A 24,707-nucleotide genomic window follows, 5' to 3' on the forward strand; every position below is an offset into this window, starting at 1 on the left:
ATTGTATATGTTTCTGTTAGTGTAACATGCCTTGGTTTCTAGAATGTAAGGAGTAACCTTTTAGCATGGAAGCTTGGGTGTCATTAATAACTCAACATGTTCTGAGATTTTGATAAAGCTCTAGACGGCTACAGAGACGAAGACACATGAACTTGCACAGACCTCAAATACAAGCCAATTATGGCTGAATTATCATCTATGGTCAGCACGGCAGGGATGTTGTTCAATGCGCATCATTGTTGATTTTGGCTGATGGATTTGCAGGCAGTGTCGGATTGTCCTTCCGTCTTTGCTGCAGCTGGGAACTTCAATTACCTGCGATCTGCCTATAATTATATGCAGCAAGCTAAAAGACAAAGACTCATGCGTTTTTCGAAAGTTCGTTGATGATGTTCACGTTGTTCGCAGAAGCAATTAGTTCTGGGCAAAGCAGTGATCTTGTCATTGAGAAAATATTGACGAGGTCTCCAAAGAGCACCGGTGATCTAACTCGCGGCAGTGGGATGATCGAGGGCTTGCGAAACTTTTGGACTCTATCTGCACCTGTAAAATTTAAGTACAACAGTGCGATGCATGATTTCACAGACCTTACCTATACTGCAAGTCCACAACACAAAGACTCAACTGAGACACGCATAAAAAAGATCTCGAATAAATAAATACAAAGATTATAGCCTGCTCACCCTACACAGCTGATTCTACTCTGAGAAACATTGTCCATGGGATAGTGGCTGGGTCAGATATGAATGTTCATGCATTATAGGCGGTTAGACATATCGAAGGAACGTTGACATCCGCTTATAAACTCATAAACAAAGACAAAGCCTATTCTTTTGGCATATCTCAGCTGTTAAGATTGCTTCTTACCGTGCTATTGACCCTGCCCTTCTGTTCAAGCGTTTCCTGATGGTGTCAAAATCTAGAGATCTTTCCCTTGAAGACCTCTTTTCATATAAGCTGCGCCTCGTTCCTCCTGCCCTCTTTGAAGAAAAGAACTTGTAAACCAATAAGAGATCATGCTGCATACGTATCAATTGAGGCTGTGATAAACGCTATTTCTGAAACAGATTGTTATGTGCGTGATGGTGGCTCTTTGTTTACCATGATCAAAAGGAGACTCATATAACGAAATTTCAGAGTCGTATGCAGATTTCACTGCAAGGCATTACGGGCAACAGGCAGTGGTATTTGATGGCTTCGAAGACAGTCCTTCTATTAAAAACCATACAAACCAGAGACGAGAAAAAAAGCGTGAACCTTATAGTGAGTTTTACCAAAGAAACATAATGCTCATGCAAAAAGGAGGAATGTTGGCCTTGTGACAAAAACAAGGCAGGCATGATTGCTTCGATCTGCACAGCTCTGACTAAATGAGGATGTTATGTCGTTCTGCCATCAAGGGATGTAGACGTTGATATTGTGAAATCAACAGTGGAATGATTCTATCATAGCACCAAAACGTTGGTGAGCGATGATACAAATTTGCTTATCTTGCTCCTGCATTCATTCGAATTGGACGATAAGACCATTTATTTCCGCTCTTATGTAAGCAAACAGTCAAAAGATAAAAAAGTGTATAATATTTACCTTTTGAAAGAACTTTAAGGTGACGAAGTGTGCAATTCCTTGCTCTTTGTTCATGCTTCCTCAGACTATGATTCAACTTTAAGGACTTTCGGCGTCGAAAAAAAGTCAGTCTTCCGGACATAATTACAACATGTACCTATCATAAACATATATGATAGTTCATTCCTCCGCCTAGACAAGTCACAAGAGGACATATCCAATCTTAGCAAATGCTTGATGATGGATCTCTTTTGTTTAAGGTCGTTAATTCGTTTGAATCGCTGCTCCTTGACATGTTTATCAAGAAAGTAGCTACTGCCGAAACATTCGTCACTCCTGATCGACTTCCCCAACATCACATGCAACAGTATTCTATAGCCGACTCGCATACTATCAATCATGGTTTGTGGGTGGGTGGCAAATATGATGTTACCGACTGAATTAATATGGTTACAGGACATTAACCAATGAATTCAAATCATGACCCAAAACAATGCTGCACTTCAAGAACTATTGAAAATCCTCCGTTGTTTGCGGCTCTTGCAAAACTAAAAACTGTGACAATTCAAACAATTCACAAGATGTCGGTACTGAGATGCAGGAGGACTTCCCAAAAATGTAACACTTTGAGACACCTGTTTTGGACAAAGGTGATTGTGTATCAGGTGATAGTCGACAGCTCAATGGCATAAATTGGATTTCATGATTATTCAAGTGTTTAGTGATGTCCACAATTCAATCAAAGTGTCTCTTGATTCTCCAAATTATGGAGTTTGACATAACAACCATCACGAATGAGGCAAAAGTTAAGGACATGTAGTTCTTCGATTTGATGTTACAAAGCACCTTCTACCCAACCAGGATCAGTTAAAAAAACTTTTGTAGCAATTTATTTGGGGTAAAAGTGAGTATTTACGTGACTAGAGACTGACTGCTATCGCAAGTGATCCTTGGCATTTAAAGGTAATCACATAATTACAACAGTGCTAACATAATTGCACATTCAAGAGCCACAACTTTTTTTATAAAATAACCATTAAATAGAATAAACGTTATCCTTAACTACTTATCTTCGACAATACAAAGTGATCACAAGTGGTGACGGACGAAAGAACCACGATACGGAAAGCTAACAATGAAAGAACCAAGGAACACAAACAAAACGTATCACGACAGATCAACGACTTGGGCCGAAATAATCATAAGATCATATATTCAAGGAACATGAAAGATACTCGAAATAGGAGGCGGATTATAATAGATCCTCAAAAAGCGAATCGATTAAAATAAACACACACAATAAGAAGCAGATTGTAGAAGACACACGAAATCGGAATTAGAACCACACAAAGATTCAGAACATGAAGCGGATCACACACAAAACACAAAATAGCAAGCAGATAAGGAAAGATCAATTAATAGGAAGCTGATAATAAAACAAACACGAACTCGAAAGTGAATCATGAATAATCTACGAACTAGTGATCGTACTATAAAATACCAATAAAGAATGTCGTCATGGACGATCGGCGAAGCAGAAATTTGATCGCAAATGATGAATAAATAAGAAAGACGATCGAGTCAAAGCTAACCCAAATTACGCAATATTCACGATAAAGAAACATAGAATTGTTCCCGAATACCAAACGAAATTTACAATAGTGGCAATAATATATACATTACACAAAGAGAATTCGAATTGTATTAAAAGGTCCTGTTTAGAAAGAGTTAAATTGGTTTCCCGCTTCTGTACGAAATAATACCAGGCCAATCACATCTATGTGTACTGACATATAGCGAATAGAAAATATGGCTGATAGTTAATTGATATGAAACTTGATCTGTCGCTTGTAACGCCTTTTTTAGTTGTAGTTGTTGTAGTATAACGTCAATTAAAGGATTGAAACCAACAGTTATGCGTTTTATACATTTAAAATCATACTCGATTAAAAACAGTCAAAGTTTTTTTAATATTACACTCCATTAAGGACCCTATGAAAAAATTATGATAAGCCAGGCTACAAAGCATACAATTACTTTATCCGAAGGCTGCAGTTAATATTCATTTTTTGGCGTCCTGTTTAGTCATCATTTTGAAATGATCTTAATTGTGGTTTACCACTTAATTCAGGCACAATAAAAGTAGTTAATTGCATATCTCAATAACCCGCCTTGTAAATACAGAACTTCACTATATAACATGACAGTGTCATAAAAAGAGTAAAAAAAAAAATTATTGAAGCAAAATTGCTAAGCATTGGTGACATAGTTTTTATTGTTTACATATTCATGCGAGAATAAGTTCTTCACTTGACGGTCTTGGCCGAAAAGATACGAGTGTTTACGAAGACAGTAAGAATAAAAAAATTCTGAGACACTTTTTGAAGACATTATATTTGGTATTTATAAACATATTTTAAAATATTGTTATTTTATTTTGCGGTAACAAGACATTCCAGAAAAAATAAAATAAAATAAAAAAATATTCACGATCATTCTCGAAAATAGACGAAGTAACCGGATATGGTATTTCACTGCGCAGATCGAGCGCGAAAATCGAGCGCGAAAAGTTCTACGTGAGACAAAGTACACAATCTGAACACATTTCTTGGTGGATTTTCTTTTGTATACACATTACAAAGGAAGTATGAGTGTTTTTCTGATCTTTTAATTATGTAATAGAAGAGTGATTAATTTGACGCCAAAAATAAAAGTTTTTTGCGGCCATTTTGTTGTTGTTGATGTATATCTACACCGCCTATGTAAACGAACCTCTACCAGATCTGTAGAGTGGAACAAAAGGTTATCGTTCCCACCACCAGTATAGTGAAGTCCTCCACCGTCTATGTACACTGTAGTATATACACAAATATTGTCTTTGCTTACAGTCTCTGAGCTTCTGCACTCAAACGCTAGGGTCAATCCGTATAAAAATGGAAAAAGGGAGAAATTCGGACAATACATCCTAAATGCATTGTCACACTTAATCTAGTCCCAGGCCTTCAGCGCCTACAGCGCTTTGATTCTTATTCTAACGTTGTAAAATATTCAGCCTGTATATAAAACAAAGTGTAATAAAGGACTTAAACAGCATACAGTGACAAAACTTGTATAACTCTCGAAGCAACGTCTAATCGATAATATGGAAAATATTTAACATAACATGTTAGAATTTGTAAGTAAGTAGAATAATACTTGGTGACATATAATGTTCATTGCATTTGGTGTAATGACAAGATATGCACAAGTGTTTATAAAGGGGTTAAACGCAGAGTTGTTATCCTATAGATTTTCCCATGTCCGTCCGTCTGATGTATTGCTTCTAGATAGATAAACGTTTAACAAATGTGAGCGTGCGTATGTAAATAGATGTGTTCAGGTTTGTTTTACCTTAGTTGAGTTCTCCGACAAAAGCGGAATGTGGGCACATCCAGGTCTTACCGAAACATTAGTTTTGTTATAAAACCATACTATTTTAATAGAGGCAATATTTAAGGAATCGCAATATTCCCGAATCACTGGATATGTTTCGCAATTTAATACAACATGGACATTTTAAGTAAAGACAACTCTTTTTACATTAATTATTTGTACTTTTTTTAAGCATTCAATTACATGTACAATCAAATATATTCAAAGTTTAGCCTGACACTCAAGAACATATTCGATGGCTATGTGCAAACTTATGCAACCCTACATGTATTTGACATACACGTATTCTTAAGATTGTTATATATGAATGATCCATCGACATGTCATGTTGAAAACTCTGAATGTTCCAATAGACTATTTGAATAGAATAAAAACCAGTGACCGCCTTACCACTATCAAAGTAAATTCCATTAAGTTTTAACAAGAGTTCACATAAAAGAGCTCATAACCACCTTCTGCAGATGCATATGGACGTTAAAGATATTTTAGATACCCTATCAAACCAGTCACAGTGCCAGTATCTTCATATTCGACAGGCCACCACAGCGCTTCAGGCCATCACAGCTGTATTATTAAAAATGCCAAACGAAATTATTTATTTTTAAATTATAAACATGTGCTTAATACAGTTGACATTTTTGAAAACCATGTCATGAAATGATATTGATTTCGTTAATTATAATTATTACCATCATATAATCAATTTAGTATTCAAACTTACAAAGCTACTTTTGAGTTCGAATGCAGGATGCAGTATTCAAATAGGCAAAATAAATGGCTAACAGTTGTTTTACGTATTGGTAATTGATGAGTTGACACTTTTGAAATGTTGTTGCATTTTAACTACTTTTTTTATAGGAGTTTGCAAAGGCGAGATCCGGTGTGTACTCGAGGAGGATACATGTCGGTAAATCAAGAAAACCAATAACACTGAATTAAACGAAAACATGTCAGGCGATACACGACAGCCTACATGAAGCATCTGGCATTGTACTATGTAAAAACAATAATATAATAACACTTTATACTTGTTAAATTTTCAGCGAAATGTGCTGTCGTTGACAGCATCGTCATAACACCGTCTTTACAACCACGTATGTAAGCACTATTAAGATAAGATTCAACCTAAATTTTCATTACTTACCGTGCTCCCTGCTTACTAGCATCTCACCCCTTACATGTTGTACTTTACAGAAAAAAATTAATATCCGAACCAATAGAAGACACTAGCGATAAAAGAACATATTTGCTATTCATATTTATAATCATTCCCTTAACCAGTCTGTTGGCCGTAGTTGGGAAATGAGGCACGACGACAAAATGATCTTTCGCCGGTAAGGTCTTTTGTGGGCTGCTGGGAATAGCTCATCCCTGGGAAACGACCTTCACGCTTTCGCATTGTCCATCGAGATTTTGATCTGACGGCCTCGGCGGTGACCTCCATCAAGCGTGCCCTGGAGCAGGGTCTTGCACAGAGTGTTTTGTTCAAACCAAGGAAGCTTTCGTCGTTTCATGGTCGCCAGAAGGAGTTCTTTAGGGCCAACAAGTACTTCTGTTATGTCCCGTTGATCATGTGCCCCATGTAGAAGACTCGGAGCAGTCGTCGTAGTCGCTTGTTTTCAAAAGGCCTGTATCCAGCATTGTGTGTCCGCTAAAAGTGTCAAGGTCCAAGTTAGGGATGGAAACTATGATTGATTTGTATACAAATATTATAAAACCTTTTATCGCTCTAGACGCAATATTAATGACTCAATCTTACTTGAATGTTTATCTTGACAACATCGTCTAAGAGTTTGAATCTGGGTGCGTCCAAACGCTGTTTTAAAGGTGGTCAAACCTTTGAAAAAAATATTTGGAAACCATATTCATGCCTTAATTTTTACGAAACTTGGTAAGAATGTTAATCTTATCATTATCTGAGACTGAAAACTGAATAGCATTTGGTCATATTTTTTATCAGCCTTGTTGTATTCAGTTTCACGTTCAAAAACAAGGTCGCCAGGTTAAATCTTAAAAACAAATGGTTACCACTCTAGAGACTACATTCATGACCAAATATTGATGAAACTTAATCGAAATTGTTAGCAGATCAATGTAAAGGCAAATTAGGAATCCGGATCACATATGCCCGAATCCGGAGCACATATGTCCGAAAAAATAGGCTCGTTTGTGAATGTGTTACATACAACGTGTTACCACTTTAGCGGCCATATGGATAACTTTATCTTGACAAAACTTGATCAGCAATTTATCTTGACAATATGTAGACCATGTTTAAAGCTTGGTTCAGTGCGGTCGCTAACTAGTTATCCATGCTAATGTCAAATATCATATTAATTTTGAATGTTTAATAAACCCATTTTCATTTCTGCCAGACATATCTGCTTAAGCTTACAATTACGTAACAACAAGGGCTGTTTGTAAAACATGCATCCCCCCATATGGGCTGTCAGTTGTAGTGGCAGCCATTGTGTGAATATTTTTTTTGTCACTGTGACCTTGACCTTTGAACTAGTGACCTGAAAATCAATAGGAATCATCTGCCAGTCATGATCAATGTACCTATGAAGTTTCATGATCCTAGGCCTAATTATTATTATCATCAGGAAATCATTTTACTGTTTCGAGTCACTGTGACATTGACCTTTGATCTAGTGACCTGAAAATAAATAGGAGTCATCGGCCAGTCATGATCAATGTAGCTATGACGTTTCATGATCCTAGGCCTAAGCATCATTGAGTCATCATACCGCAACCATTTTACTGTTTCGAGTCACTGTGACCTTGACCTTTGATATAGTGACTTGAAAATCAATAGGGGTCATTTGCCAGTCATGATCAATGTTCCTATGAAGTTTCATGATCCTAGGCGTAAGCATTCTGGAGTTATCATCCGGAAACCATTTTACTTTTTCGAGTCACTGTGACCTTTGACCTAGCGATCTGAAAACCAATAGGGGTCATCTGCCAGTCATGATAAATGTACCTATGAAGTTTCATGATCCTAGGCCAAAGCGTTCTTGAGTTATCATCCGGAAACCATCTGGTGGACGGACCGACGGACAGACCGACGGACCGACATGTGTAAAACAATATACCCTTCTTCTTCGAAGAGGGGCAAACAAATTATATTTAACTTCATCTGGAAGTCTAAGCCAACATTATATCAAGACTTCAAACCCACAAACACACATAACATTTTAATGTTGATTTATCAGTGGGATAAAATGTTATATCATCACTGAATACAAAAGAAATGGATACATATGACCACGAACTGCAAACTATTGGCCATCATCTTGTATCTGACAGAGAAATTAATCGACACAACATTAACGAAATTAGGTATGGAATAATTTTCAATTCATGGTCTTTTTTAAAGCATGAAAACCACTCAACATAAAATAACAAACAATAAGAATTGACATAATTTGGAACAATAAGACACTCGTAGCAAAATGCAAAACAATATAAAAGAGAGTTTTTCCTATAAAAGAACAACTTACTAATTGTATTCATTTATAAATAAAATAATCTACAGTTTTAATAATTAACGATATATTTGGTTCACCATGAGATCGGTTTCTCGATAACGTCCGCGATGCTCACCCACTGTCACCGCGATCTATCACGACGGAACCTTCTTCAGACCACGGTGATTGTCCACGCTGACGAAACATTGTATACTGAGAAATATTACACATTGATTATATCTTTTCCATCCCATTTTAAAGGTGAAGATAAAACAACTGCATAGCAAAACCCATTCAAATCTTATTGCGATACATATGTATATTATACATTATTATTAATTTATGTTTCTCTTTGCCTCATCATTGTACTATAGATTTTGTTATTTGTATAAACCAATTCAAAGAGAAATATGTACTGCGTAATTATGTTCAACACAGCATATAAACACTACCAACTGCGTGAACATATTTTCAAATAGTTTTCTTCTAAAATAAGTTTTGATATTTTGTTTCTAATTATAGCTTTATCTCATTTTGTTCAAGTGTATTCAGATTAGAGTTGAATTGAAAATAATATAACAAATACCAGTTTCTGTAAGCTATTGCTTTTTGAAAGGAGCTTATTTGTCATTGGCATGTGCTTTCTTACGAAAAAGAATATTGTATAAGTATGCAAATGTGTTTTTCTGTGTAATTAACATATTATTTTGCCAGAGTGAAAGCAAGCCACACGTCGCCCCCTTCCTGTTTGTTGATCAGTCAATAAATAAAGGGTTCTATCTAAGAGATGTTGAAACAAATATGAATTACACCAAAACACGTGTTTGTGTTTGCAAACAGGATTACACAACTGTAATGAAATGGAATCACTCAATAGTCCAATGATAGTACAAATGATAGCCGACTTAACCACACCTTGGAAAAGTTCTTCTAAAATAAACTCGAATTTTGCAGGACAAGGTTTTATTGTCTATGTAGATTCCTACAAGTTATTAGAATTTAAAAATCTAACTATCTTTAGGGTTTTGCAATTGTTCATTTAAGTGTCGTTCATTTAAATGTCAATATCTTCAAACTGTATAATTATGTATTGAACATTATTGTTCAAATGGTTCATTATAGTCCGGCAGAAAACGACATATACCCGACATTGAGGTGTTAAGTAAATGTTAAAGTGTCATCAACTAAAAGCCCTTAAGTATATTGTTTAACTTTTACACGAAGAGAGTACAGACAAGGAAATTGAGAAACCATAATTAAAATACAAAAAGCGCATAAGACATGTTCGTAAATGGTGAGCATATCATGAGACATGTTCCGGAGAAATGGGGCGACATATGAGATATAGGCGTAACAAGGGAATTATAGGTATAACATTTAAACCTGAAATTCTCAAGGTTTGGAGTTTGAGTCTGCATATTTGCAGCACTTTGGAATGTTATCTGAGAGAAATGAGCAGTGTCAAATTAGTAGACACTGATGAAAAACACAAAGTGGGGGAGGATTAATGCAGTTGCGAAGGATAACGCAAGCATTCGGAGAAAGTTGACATAATATATTGATCTAAGAAAATACAATCCCAGGTTGTGTCAAGAAAGCACATTCGGGGTTCAATCGCGATGATTAATCATCGTGTTTAAAGTATTATCGTCATGTTGATGTCTTAGGACACTGAGATGAAGGGATGAACAATGAACGCTAATTAGTAGTTTGAATTATAGAATGTAAATTAAGAAAACGCAAGTAGCGTATTAAGTAATCTATGTGCGAATGCAACAACAACGCAATAAGAAAAATAAGTGAACGGTAGAACCCTTATTAATGATATCGGTCACATTGACATACGAAAGCTCTATTTGCGTCAGTTACATACGAACGCTCTTGTTGCGTCAGTTACATACGAACGCTCTTGTTGCGTCAGTTACATACAAACGCTCTTGTTGCGTCAGTTTAGTAAATCGGTGAAATCGTTATCCTTATTTAGCATTCTTTTCATTGAACAGTTTTAATCCTGGTATTCAGTAAATTGTTTCACATTCAATTCACGGAACATTATTGATCTTGTTTTATTCTTAACATAGTAAAGTGTATCAGTTTAGTGCAATATTGTTTAAGGTAGTCGTACAAAATGCGAAACTAAATATTTGCTTTTGAGAATTAATGAGACATGCATATATTATGGACAGTTTCAAACCCAATAGTTTGATATTTCAAATGGTTTGCATATATCACTTATTATATAATGATATGGAAAAACCAACCTCTTATCATAAATAATAATTTCATTAACTATTGTATTAAAATCATCCATATATTTTTAGTATCAGTAGTATAAGTTTACACAACGGTGTTCCTCTATAGAAGTAAAACCGAAATCAGCATCGCCTGTTACTAATACATAAGAACCACATATCATCAGTATCATTGGTATAAGGTCACTAGTTCATCATAATGTAAATAAACATCAAACCACAAACACCCGCATCGATAACACAGCAATTTAAGCATCACTAACACATGCAAACGCGGCACTTCTTGCATCATCGACAGCAAAATCGGGCTAGATTGCACGTTCCCGGTACGCAGTTGCTTACCACTATCGACAAAGCGGGAGTTTGGTGGCGGTAGCCCCCGACACTAAGGAAATATATAGGATAAAAATGATTATTATGTGTTGCGTTAGGTGTTATGTGTTAAGTGTTGCGTGTTAGGGTTATGATTAGGGTACGCTTTTCCGTTCTTTTTTTACACACCGTTAAATGGCAATTGCCCCCAAAATTGCCATCACCAGCACCACGGGCATCCTTATTGACGCTGTGGACATCATTGAAACAACCGACATCAACAGCCGACATCATTATCATCACCACCGTCGGTATAGGCATTAACCATTATCTGCATCAGCAAATCAAACACTGACTCCTGCATCCCAACGACTGGCATCAGTAGCATAGTAACCATCAGTCACCAAAATCAACGTCAACAGCACCACGACTGTCACCAGCATATTACAGTCACCACATCCGATATTTGCATTACAATCATCGGTATTAGAACCGCCGAAATTAACAGCAGCGCGACCCCGACATCAGAACCAATACCGCTAAAATCAACATCACCTCCACCGATATCAGCAAAATAAGCAGAACTAAAGCAGCACCTTGAAAAACAACCACTGTCATAAGCATGACCACCATCGACATCTGCACCATCTTTACCCAACGCAGGATAAACATGTCAAGATGTAACAATTGATATCAATTGATTAAAAGACATTATTTTTGTAAATTGCAGACGACTGTTTAAGACGTTAAGCGGCAAGCCAGTACCTATTTACACTTAGGTTGAGCACATTTACTTTGATTTCATTTTCTCCAACTTCAATTTTGTTTGTTTTCAATATAAAGAAGTGAAACTCCAGCTTCAAGTCACGAAATAAAGATGCGATTATTACCATCTCACGAAATTATGAATGTATGTATATACATTAAAGGAACGATATACTCCAACACAAATTTCAAAATTTAGAATCCGCAAACAATTATGGTTTACAACCATATTTATGTCACAGCATTATTTTATTTGTAAAGTTAATGCAAACCTGTTCTGCGGAAATATGTTTACTGAAATACAACCTTAAGATATTAATTTATTTACAGGTGAAGTGTATTGCAATGAAATTCGACTCACTATAAAATTCCCTTTATAATTGGTAAGAGTAAATGCGGCCGCTAAGCCAAAATATATTCACAAGGTTATAAAATAATCTTGAGGGAAAAAGTTAGACGATCTAGAGAGAAAAAATTAATGATTACAAGTAAAAATTTTCCTTATTTTAGGTAATGGCGCCGTGTAAAGTAACTGAACATTCTGCATATTGATTAATGTATATCCTTTTTATGATCAAAGGTCGATTGGGATTTAATTAATATTTTGTGCCGCTGGATATTGATAAACACAATGTTCCACATAATGTTTTTATTAAGTAAATTAAAGTTCTATACCTCATAGAAACATTATTGTTAATCTTTGCTGTTTTTAATTTTATATAAATGTATGTATACAAGGGCTAAGTGATCAAAGCAGACCAGATTTTACAATGTTATTCGATACATACTTGTACACTTTATTTTACTTTCGACGTAATTTAGCGATGTAATTTACATTGGAGGAAACACGTGTGCGCAAGACAGCCGAGAACCCTTCACCTTTGGTAAATGACATCCATGATCATTGCATACTCTACTAAGTGGGGTCTTAAAATAAATGTGAATAAAACGAACATTTGCATATTTGAAAAACGAAAAACCAGGTGCAGCTATTCATGGTTAATTTATAACGAGTTCATTGAGATAGTCGATAATTTTGTGTACCTGAGTATAAAATTCCATTACACTGGTAATATGTATCATACTGTAAAAATATTGAATGAACAAGCTCTTAGAGCTTATCATCATCTTTTATCTATTTTTAGCCATGTCAAAAAAGATGTTTAAACCAAACTATCGCTGTTTGATTCATTAGTTGCGCCAATCATACTGTATGGCTCTGAAGTTTAGGGCATTTATGGCAACTCTAATATTGATCAATTGCATTACACATTTTGCAATAATATTATCTGTGTAAAACAATATACTTATATTTATGATGTACTAAGTGAATTGGGTAGATTGCCGTTAGCTGTTATAACCAAACTTAGGGCTTTGTGTTATTGGATGAAAATTGTAAGTAATCAAAATTCAGTATTATATCAAGTGTTTACGAAACACATGCATATCTTAACCAATTTAAATTGTACGAAAAATAATATATGGTGCAAGGCTTTAAAATTAAGTTTAGACAACCTTGGCTTTGGCTATATGATAAATACTCCTGAATTAACAGACGATATTGAATACAAGGTAACTCAAAGACTGAAAGATTAGTTTGTACAAGAATGGAGTGATACATTATCTTTGCAGCCGAAAATGGAATTCTACTTAAAATTTATATAAAAAAAGCTTCGAATATCAAAAATACCTTGATTGTATATCCAACGAAAACTCCTGAATCATAATGAGAAAATTTCGATTAAGTTTACATTGTCTTGAAATAGAAGTTGGCAGATATAATAGGATATCCCGAAAAGAGCGGAAGTGTAAACTTTGTTATCAAGATGTATGCAAATCTGATTATCACTTTTTACTTTGTTGTCCATTATATAACGAATTGCGTATACAATATAATATCAGGACATCCTGGTCTACAGTTAGTAAATACATATCAATGATGTCTTGCACAAATGTTTTAAACTCAAAACTATTGCAAAATTTTTGACAGAAGCTTTTAAACTTAGATCTGAGAAAGTAAACCGTTTAGCTGATGTATAATTATTATGCACATGTTGTTTTGTTTGACATATGTGTTTATACTTAAATAGGTTATATGTTATATAGTATGATTCCCTGTCTTGGCCACATCTTTTTGTATATCTGTTCTTGGCGAAAGGCAGAATGCCGAATTGCCAATAAACAATGGTATTGCATAAACGTTCCCAATAATTAGTTCTTTTCGAACAAAATGTGTTAAGTATAATCAGTGCAAGAAAAAAAATGTTTTAAATAAAAGTTTTAATGAAAAAAGAGACATAAATAAGGGGTACTATTATACCGCGAACAGCAATGAAAAAAAAATCGATTTACTATCTAACAAATCGAAACCTCGTTATGATGTGACAATCGCATGGAGTTGTATCGCTATTAGGTCGGTTTGCATAGGAAGATCAGATCCTAGTCCTCACCAACATATGTGTACACATTCAAAGAACATAAACCCAACATTAAACCGTCGCACGATATTAAGTGAATGTTTTGACCTTCGATCGTTCAAATGTGTATGCTGCTTATCAACAGAAACGGAAGATAAGTACGTATCTTCATATTAACAAGTTAAAGATTAAGGTCAAAAGGTCCATGAATATGACATGTGTGTCCGTACGATATCTCTAGAACGCTTTGACCTACGAATACCCACGTAAGTAAATTAAAAGGGCATGTGAAATGAAAGACGCCTATTAACGTCTAGGTCGACAGGTCAAATGGAAATCGCAGAAGACATGTACCATGAAACCATTTTTTCATACATCAATTTGTTTTCGCCGGGTTTGTAGAGAAAGCTTTGACCTATGTCCATTCATATTAGTTTGATTGCTAGAAGGAACGAACGGATTACCTCTAACGATGTGGATGTGAATCTGAGGTCAAGATAAAATAGTGTTTTTTAACATCAGTTTTGCACAGAAGTCTAGAGAACGCAGTAATCTAAGGATCATATAAAGTACTATGCTGATTTGTTTTGATGGGAGGAAAATTCCTATCGATTAAAATTAATATTAAAAAAAACATCCAAATACAGAGTTTCAAGATAAAGTGACTTCTCAGACCCCCAAAACATACTTGATTGTACGTGATAGTCATTAGTAATGCAGTGTTTTTACGGTATGCACATGGAGATTATGTTTTGTGATTCGTATGATGCACTTAAAGACGAAAAACGTTTACCGGTATATTTGTTGTGTGGTCATGGTGATGATTGGTGTGGTAGTAGTTGTTATTGGGCAGTTGGTACACGTGGTGATGGAGTTGAAAGCAGTTTTGATTATTGGGGTGGTAGCTTTGTTAAAAACGACAGATTTTTTGCGGTGATGATGGTGACGATAGTTGTGGGGATAGAAGTAATAAGCCTGGTTACAAATTAGCTAACTGTCTTATGCATAATCGAGGTGAAAGTAGTGGAAATAATGAAAGTTGTTGTCGTGTTGATGATTGAGATGCTGGGATAAAAAAAGAACGCAGATCATAGGTTTGCATTACAAAACGTATAAAACAAGAAAACACAACTAACGTATTTACGAAAGTATACACGAATGCAACTACAGCACAATTAAAATATGTGCACGGAAGAAACAAATATGAAAGATATCGGTCACCTTTATGCTCTAATTCCGGCAGAATAATAAATTGCTGAAACCGTTATCCTTATTCAGCATTATTTCCATGGAACAGTGTGGCTGCTGATTTTCAGTTACTTGTTCCACATTCAATTCAAGGAAAATGTTTTTATTTTTTTATAATTACGTAGTAAAGAGTATCATTTTAGTACAATATTCGTTTAGGTGTTCGTACACACAAGCGATGTAAAATGCGGCTTTTGTGAATCAATTGGATATGTAGATGCTATGGACAATTTGACATGCAGTAGTTTAATATTGCAAATGTTTTGCATACATTACCTATTATTATGTTGAGGAACACCCGATCTCTTATCATTTATAATAATTGCGTGAACTATTTTACTCAAAGCATTCATATATAATAAGTAGCAGGACTTACAGGTAGACTATATTAGTCCACATCCTTATCCAGTTCACAACAATATCACGATGTACAGCTACTTCAACATGTTTGGGGAAATTTGTTTATCTGAAATATGAGAACATTAAGACATTAACTATATTAATAGCCGCGATAAAACTCCATTTCCCATAAGCGCGCATATATCCAATAGGTTAAGAGATAATATTTAGAAAATAAATGACGATTTAGTGAGAAATGGCTCTTGATTAATATGGCATTTAATTTTCCTAATATTTGGTATGAACGTAGTATTTCGAAAATCCAAAATATTAAAAAACCTTTTTCATGATCAAGTGTCACTGAGAAAGAATGAAATACTTCGTGCATACTTGATACGTCACCAAGTTTATTAGTTTATTAGAGTCGCATCAGCATACATGACCAATGTCCAGATTATGCTTGTTATAGTAAAAAAATAATTATAATTATATAACTTTTATAAATACATTTGTCAATTCGCTGCTGGTCAATTAAGTGTAAATTTCTTTGACCCATTAATGCCTAGCGTCTAGAAAAGGGGCCTTGGAAAACAGCGCAGACCCAGATGAGACGCCGCATGATGCGGCGTCTCATCTGATTCTGCGCTGTTTGTTTAAAGGAATTTCTGTAAGAAATATTCTAAATATAGAATAATATATACTGAACATCCCTAATTTTGGAAATAAATTGATCCAATTTAGAAGGATGAAATAGTCCTCTAGGCATAAATGGGTTAAACAAGGGCCTATCGATCATATCCGTGGAAGTTATTTAGCAAAATTATTATAGCCCCGTCACACCGGACTGGCGTCCTTACGGCGACCTAAGACTGTGTTTCTGAAATTTCTGATTGTCGTAGTAAGGACGCCAATGACTTTTTCGGTAAAAATGCTGTTTTCGCCTTCCCGTCACACCAGCGTCTTAGTCTATGGCGTTCTGCACCTCCACACGGCGTCCTTTACACGTCCCTGGCGACCTTACCGCCTTCGTACTGCGTCCTTAGGGCGAACAAAGCCGACCATACGGCGTCTGGGCGTCGTCCTTGGCGTTCTTACTGCGTTCTTATTGCGACCATAGTCGTTCTGATGACGCAATAGACGTACAAAGAACGTACTAATGTCGCAATAAGGTCGCCGTACGGTCGCCTTGCAGTCAATGATCATTTTCTGCGGGTTTGAGCGGCGACCACACACGTCCATGGCGACCTTACAGCGACCCTACCACGTCCATTCTACGACTACTGCGTCTCTGCTGGGTCGCCGTAAGGACGCAGTAAGGACGCCAGTCCGGTGTGACGGGGGTATAATTCACGTTTGGTTGGAGATAGGGCGAAATGACTGTCGTGTGAACAACAAGGGAGGAGACTACGTGTGCGCGAAACAACTCTGATAAGATACACGTGTGTTTCCAACAGCAGTTAACACCCTTGTTATGTTTACCGTTTTCTGTAATCAAACCTATCTTAATCGACATACGTGATAGAGAAATTAAACTAGCACACTTTATCTGTAGGCCTAGCGTTTAGTTGTATCAGATTGCTGGTCTTGACCAAGGATAGATATCAAGGTACGTGGAGTTATTGTTTATGCACTAGGTTACACGTGTATATAGATACATGTAGGTTCACATGTAAGCAAGCCACTTAGCTTTGAGAAGTGTGATTTTAATATCTTCGATCTACTCATTGGGCGCCGCAGTATATGGAATTAATTTACCTTTAAGAAAATGTAGTTTTTATTGTATTTTGTCTTTTTACAATTTCATATAAAATTGTTTTATTATTTAATTTGCATGCCGTTCTGCTTTCCTTTTTAAGTTTGTTTGCTTAAGAAAACTTATTTAAACTTTTTTCTCCCGATCTGTTAGGTCGGGATCCATATGTTATCCGAAGCAAGTCGAACCGGTCACAAGTTAAACCGGCCTTAATGCGAAACCTTCCCTCAAAAGTGAAACCAGTATCACAACCACAATCCATTTTACACATTATGCGATTTAAGTGTTTTCCTATATTTCCTATATTTGCCCATAATGGATAGACATGGAAATCTTTTGATTGACAGATGGGATGATTACTTAATCGGTCTTATATACCTGTTGACTATAACTAGATTCTAAAGTTTGCATGCGCAGATTCGGTTAATTAAGGTGAATTCTTTAAAAAAAATTATTGATTACTTTTATTCGTGTAAATTACCTCGCTGAAGTTGACGCGGTAAAAATATATTTTGTTGCCTGATATTTTCACCCAACACTCAACCATATACAGCTTTGTGAAACCATAAATAAAATGTATTTTTTTCCACATAAGATGATTATTTTCTTTACAGATTTCAGATCTTTTGTTGATAGTTTTCGCTTATGTCAACATGTTTATTTTCTTAATCGATTTCTAAAACAATGGAGGTTGGATTCTACTTGCGCTTGTTTAAGTTGATGCTTAAGTAAGATGGTCGAGATCAATATTTGTTTGCACTGCGGAATCTATGTTGCCCGTAACTTACATGTACTATCCGCCACACTGTGGGTCCAACTTTAGGTCTCTTAACCATGAAATACAGTAGCACAAGGGGTGGCGTCAGCGACGTTACGTTTGAAGAGGCCTTGTTTACCGGATATGCGGCTGACGGCGGGATTCTGCTTCCGGTGAGTATTCCAACCGTGAACAAGGCGACGCTGGAAAAGTGGAGGGAGCTTTCGTTTCAAGACCTGGCGACTGAGATTGTTTCTCTCTTCATTTCTGAAACAGAGATTCCGAAGGAGGATCTTCAATGTAAGTTCTGAAGTTTTCTAACCATCCCGACATTCATTGAAAATAGAAGAAATATTAAATGAAGCTACACAGACATTCATTGAAACATGTCAATAGAAGAAATATTAAATGAAGCTACAACGGTATTAATTCAGTATTTAAACAAAATTAAGTTCTACATGTATTAAAATGCCAATACGTGTATATGAAATTAAAAACTGTAATTTTTGGTTCTCTATTTTAAAAGACACAACGGGTTCAACAGTTCAAATTTCTTTTTTTGGAATTAATTTAAACTCGCTGCACCACAACAAGATGAACTTGATGCGTCCGAATTCACTGACGCGCATACACATATATCTTAAATTGTGCAAAACTGTTTTTCATGCTAAACAACTGTTAAAAATACAAAAATAGTATCATTAGCAAATAAATAGCAATCTGCCACGATGTAACTTTTATTGCCTAAATACAATAGGGACGTTTTACGTTGAAATTGTTAACGCATTGTTCTACAGGCCTGATAAAGAATGCGTACGCATCTTTCTCCGTTCCGGAAGTAGCGCCGGTCGCTAGACTGAAGGATGACGTCACAATTCTGGAACTTTTTCACGGGAAGACGTGGTCATTTAAAGACGTTGCCATGTCGTGCGTGGGGCAGTTCTATGACTATTTCTGTTCAAAGAGAAAACAACATTACACTATTGTCGTGGGTGGGTATTTTGTGACAAAAGAAGCATCTGAGTTTAGTGTCGTGCCGGAGCAGCGTGTGCAGGCCACATTTCTCCTTCAGTAAATTTCATTGATTCAGAAAAAAAGTCGAAACTGTTATCCAGGATCAGCCTGGTCTTAGACAAACCTTTCCATATTAGGTCCGTTTAAATGTAAGCGGGCCTTAACAGACCTCTTACATTGCATTTCGTCGAAACCCGTGATGAAGTAAATACAAACATGTGTATAGTTTTAATACTAGTTGCGCAAACTCATAACACCTCTTTATTTGAAGGTACTTCCGGTGACACCGGAAGTTCCGCCATCGAGGCTGTTCGGGGGTTGGAGTGGGTGGACATAGTGGTGTTGCTGCCCAGGGGGCGCTGTGCAAAGGTCCAGGAGCTACAGATGACCACCGTGCTCGAGGACAACGTACACGTGTTCAGAGGTAGAAGTACTTGCTATAAATTTTCATAAAAACTACAGCCTGTGATTAGCTCTATAATAATACCATATTCCCTAAATAAGGAACAAAATTGTCGTTGTAAAATTTGCAAATAATCATCTCAAACAGTAGTCGCTATCCTAAGCAAATTATTGCAAAGTGTATTTCTCATTTAACCGCTGCAAAAATAGTCTTAAGATTGTTTACGGAATCTAAACAAGGTATTGTTTTTCGGTCATTAAACAGCGATTTAAAGATGTACGATGTACAGCATTGCTAATTAACTACTAGTGGTCATATACCTACGCGAAAATTCTCCAAGACCGGACGTTGTTTATTGAAATATAAACAACAATGATGAAAAATAATGCATACCCGGCCCTCATTTCAACCTGCCCAAATGCTTGCAGTGGACGGTACCTCGGACGACACGGACCTCGCCATTAAGCCGCTGTTCATGGACGCGGAGTTTCGAACACGCCACCGCCTGACCAGCATCAACTCGATCAACTGGTGTCGGATCATGGTGCAGGTCGTGCACTACTTCTACGCGTATTTTCAGGTAATGCAGTCTGATGCACTATGTATGCGCGTATTGTATCGTTTATCGGTTTGGTGCACTACTTCAACGCGTGTTTTAAGTTTTTTTTTACTAATATTTGAATGCGATGCGGTTTGGTTATCGTGCATTACTACGCTTATTTCAAGGTAATGCGATTCTGTTTCTCTACTTCTACGCGTTTTTCACGGTTATGCGATAGGGCACTGTTTTTTTGTTGTTTTTTTTCGCGTATTTAAAGTAATGCATTTGGTGAATGCGCATTATAGCGAAGTGGTTGGTACATTCGCTTCTCACCTAGGGTTCGACTCCCGTTCCTGGCAGCATGTGAGTTTGGTTGGTGGTCACCATACCGGACAGGTAGGGTTTCCTCCGGGTACTCCGGCCGCCCCCAACAACACAAGACCACACGGAAATTGAAAAAATCTTTCAGTAACAGCGAAATAGCTGGAAATTGCAGCTACACTTCAAAATTCGTCCCAACTTTCGTGAGTTAAGTAAGTTAATTAGGAAGGAGTGCTGGGCGTACTTCGGGTCCACAAATAACGCAGGCTCTGGATCTGAAGGGACCTCATAATCCTCGAAATACACTCACACACACGCGTGAACGTGAATAACTTATCGCGTTTTTCAAGGTAATGAGCCTTTATTATGAGGTTGGATGCTCTGATCGTGCGCGTATTTCAATGTGGTCCGTTTTTTATCGTGCTCTTCTTTCACGCTTAGTTAAAGATAATGTTATTTCGTTGCCTTAATTCTAAAGTCGCGAATGTTAAAAATTGCAAAAATGGCATATTTGGCATCATTTTGTCGTGCTTGACGAGCTCTACACGATGCAACAAACGGCATATGTGTACCTTTCTCTACTAAGGCACTATTGACCCCTCAACATTGGCGAAACGTGACAATTTTTTATTCATTTTAATTCTAACATCGCGAATGACTTTGTGTAGGATTCAGCCAAATATACGTCGCCTTAACTCTAAAGTCGCGAATGTCAAAAATTGCACAAATCGACATATTAACAAAAATTATTAATTAATATAACTTTTTTATTTTAAAAGCAATTGTCTTTAATTTTTGCAAATTGATATATTGCATACATCTCAACCACCTGTGAATTTTTTCATAAAAATATCTTGTTTTATAATACATGGTTTGTTATTTCAGAACTTTAGAAGTCATTTTCTCAAAATCACTTTTTTGGACTTTCGTGCATTTAGAATTAGTGCGATGCTTTGGTGATCGCGCTCTTCTACGCGTATTTCAAAGAAATACGATTTGATGCATTTTGAATGCGTATTTCAAGAGTATCCAGGTTGGTCGCATAAACGGTTAAGAATACATTTAGGAGGATTTGCTAAAACAACCGAGATATGCCAAAAAGTGGCACAGACACAGGAAAAATTAATGTCGACAAAATTAATGTTTTAATGCTAAAACGAGGGTTGTCCGAAAATTTAGAATGTCCGAAAACTAAGAGTACGGTATATGCGTTCTGAAGGAGACTTCACGGTTCGGATCGCCGCAACAACGCAGTAAGAACGCAAATCCTTTGTGGCGGAAAGATAAATACATACGCCGCACGTATGAGAAACAGCTAAGTGATTTTTTCAGGTCAAGGTCAAGTCAAATACATCTGGACATATATGTAGCTATCGTTTGTTTGATTAATCTGCAGATGAGCAGTGACGTAGACTCACCAGTAGAGATTGTGGTACCAACTGGTGCCTGTGGAAACGTCACAGGTTAAACTTTTAACTATCGTATCGTCGTTACTTTTTTACAAGCTTTCTTAAAGCTTGCAAAAATATATGTGTCCCCCGTTAACGCTTTTAATCTAAAAAATACTTTTGCCAAAATCGTGTATAAAAATAATAAAAATAATATTGATAATATTTTTAATATTAATAATTATTAGTATAATATAATGTAACCTACATGTACTATAATTTATGACAAATTGTAAAAAAATGTCAATAATAAAACATAAAGTATCATTAAAATTAATTAAAATGTATCTTCATCTAATTTATATGTTGGACCTAATAAAAACTTACATTTACAGCTGGCTGCATCGCCAGCAAGATGGGTCTGCCTGTGCGGCTCGTGTGCGCGGTCACGTGCAACGACATAGTGTCACGTGCGCTGTCGAGTGGAGACTACAGCGTCTCGCAGACGGTCACGCCGACACTGGCGCCCGCTATGGATATTCAGGTTGGGCATTACGTAAAAGCTATACTGTAACATATGGTATTGTCCTTTTAATTACCCGTTTTCGAGTAATGTAATTATGCCACACATAAAAGAACATTCATAGTGTAGTGTAAACCTATAAATTAAGCTCGATTGCATCGAAAGCCTAAGGCTTATTGAGACGCTGTTGAATCCTTTACCTGGAATTTACCAATAATTGGTGTTGTTTAGCCAAAGAGCTCTCCTCAGTTGGGATATCGAACAAATGATCTTCAGGTCGATAGGCGGACACCATATCCACTACGCCACGGCATCCTGACGAAATAACATTCATTGAGCGTGAACTCTAATTCTAGGCCTTGTCTCAACAAATCTCCGGCAATTCGTTTGTAATTAAAAAAAAGAAACAAATTTACTACGTTTTGGATAATATAAAGATGAATTTGTGTCTTAAGTATTAAGTTTGTTAATTAATCAACATACGCTTTTTAATTTAACCTTAGTGTGTAAGTATTTAATACTGATAATTTATACTTAAATTGCATACCCGTAGCCAGGGTGGTGTGCGTTGGGTGCGTTCGCACCCAATATTTTTTGACGAGTAAAACAATTGTAATATAAGTTGCAGCCAACTTTATTCGACGTAGAAACGGTTATTTCTCTTTTCAGCGATTCTTCGTATTTAAGCGTTACAATAATGTTGAATACAATAGGCTACCGACAGGTCACCATAAAATTAATTTCTCGATGAAGTCATTTCCAAGATAGATCCACATACAGAACTTTCCACAATGTTTTAATTATGTCAAACCTGACACTTGAAAATATGTCCTACTCTTAAACAGTTGTTAAAATGAATTTAAAACGTTAAAACATAGGATCAGGTGGACGTTTACGTATAATGTTCATTAACTGTGATGGATCGTGAGCATAATGGGCAAGTAAGTCCATCTTTTGTTAAGGACTTTGAGGCCATAGGGCCAGCAGTTTGTGGTTATAGGGTCTTTATGAAGCCTTATTTGTTATATGTTTCTGAAATTCGTTTATAAATAGATACCTTATTGGTTAAAAAGGTTTTTTTTTAAGTAACCAGTTATACCATTATGATTTCTGTTTAGTTTTGATGCAGATTAGAGAAGACCAAGTTTTGTAAATCAGTGTTTGTTGTACAATGCACTATAAGCACTTTTAGAGCAATGCTGGGCCTCTGGTACTATCCATAGTTGCAGACAAACAATTGTTTTGAAAAAAAAGTCAAATATTTCCTTTTAATTTGCTTGATTTAAGAATGGTAGAAATTTGGAATGGTAAAATACATCAATTTTATCAAGATTCAAATGAATAATGATATTTTATACTGTTCTTATTGTTGATTTTACATTCTATAAATTTGTTGTTGCATATGTAAACAAAGTATGTGCGCGCATACTAGTGTCAGGTTAAACACCGTATACAATAGTGTATTTCCTGTGACTGATCGAAAAAGGTGGTTATAGAAAAACGGTAGTGGGAATTTCATGTATGTTATATCATATTCATGTCCATCAGTCACTGAGTATGGTCAATAAAAGTGAAATTTCCTATAAAAAATGCTCTATAACTTCAGTCTCTATATACAGATAAAAAGTCACAAGAATGCAGGATTTTAAGTTTCATTTTCAAACTTTTCTGGGCAAGTTCGCACCCCCCTTTTCAAAACCCTGCCTACGGGTCTGAATTGATTTTCATTTGATCTCATTAGTACGACTCAAGTTAAAATTTTCATTTTCCGTTTGTTTAATACAGTCATTAAACTGTGTTACATGCCGTTTCACAGAGACCGCGCTTTATACAACATTTAACTGGTTTCGAAATGTTTGCAATTGTACTCATCTGCTCACGCGCATAGATGCCGAGCGTTATGCATGTGCTCAACACAAGCCAACACTATTTGTTGTTGCCCGCATCTTTATAGGTTCCATACTAACATGGAGCGGATCTGGTATATATTCACTTTAGGTTCCATATAACATGGAGCGGATCTGGTATATATTCACTTTAGGTTCCATATAACATGGAGCGGATCTGGTATATATTCACTTTAGGTTCCATATAACATAGAGCGGATCTGGTATATATTCACTTTAGGTTCCATATAACATGGAGCGGATCTGGTATATATTCACTTTAGGTTCCATATAACATGGAGCGGATCTGGTATATA

The 24,707-nt window shown here is 36.2% G+C and overlaps 1 protein-coding gene and 1 long non-coding RNA gene across 8 annotated transcripts in view; both read left to right on the forward strand.

Moving 5' to 3' along the window:
• LOC127843259 (threonine synthase-like 2) overlaps window positions 1-24,707 on the forward strand; it is a 141,849-nt gene that overhangs the window by 114,950 nt on the left and 2,192 nt on the right. For 2 of the 7 annotated variants that reach the window (XM_052373125.1, XM_052373127.1), the window contains exons 2-7: window positions 18,381-18,614; window positions 19,112-19,306; window positions 19,600-19,752; window positions 20,160-20,311; window positions 21,990-22,056; window positions 22,377-22,525. In XM_052373125.1, the coding sequence (XP_052229085.1) occupies window positions 18,392-18,614; window positions 19,112-19,306; window positions 19,600-19,752; window positions 20,160-20,311; window positions 21,990-22,056; window positions 22,377-22,525 (939 nt within the window). In that variant the 5' untranslated portion in view covers window positions 18,381-18,391. Of the gene's footprint in view, window positions 1-17,243; window positions 17,411-17,432; window positions 17,572-18,380; window positions 18,615-19,111; window positions 19,307-19,599; window positions 19,753-20,159; window positions 20,312-21,989; window positions 22,057-22,376; window positions 22,526-24,707 lie in introns of those variants that run through there. The other 5 variants (XM_052373124.1, XM_052373131.1, XM_052373126.1 and 2 more) reach the window with 5 other exon arrangements.
• On the forward strand, window positions 22,532-24,694 carry LOC127843263 (uncharacterized). Its single transcript, XR_008032185.1, has 3 exons — window positions 22,532-24,458; window positions 24,503-24,588; window positions 24,632-24,694. It is a non-coding gene; the product is annotated as an uncharacterized LOC127843263 (long non-coding RNA).

Source organism: Dreissena polymorpha, chromosome 8, assembly GCF_020536995.1.
Source record: "Dreissena polymorpha isolate Duluth1 chromosome 8, UMN_Dpol_1.0, whole genome shotgun sequence".
Classification (NCBI taxonomy): domain Eukaryota; kingdom Metazoa; phylum Mollusca; class Bivalvia; order Myida; family Dreissenidae; genus Dreissena; species Dreissena polymorpha.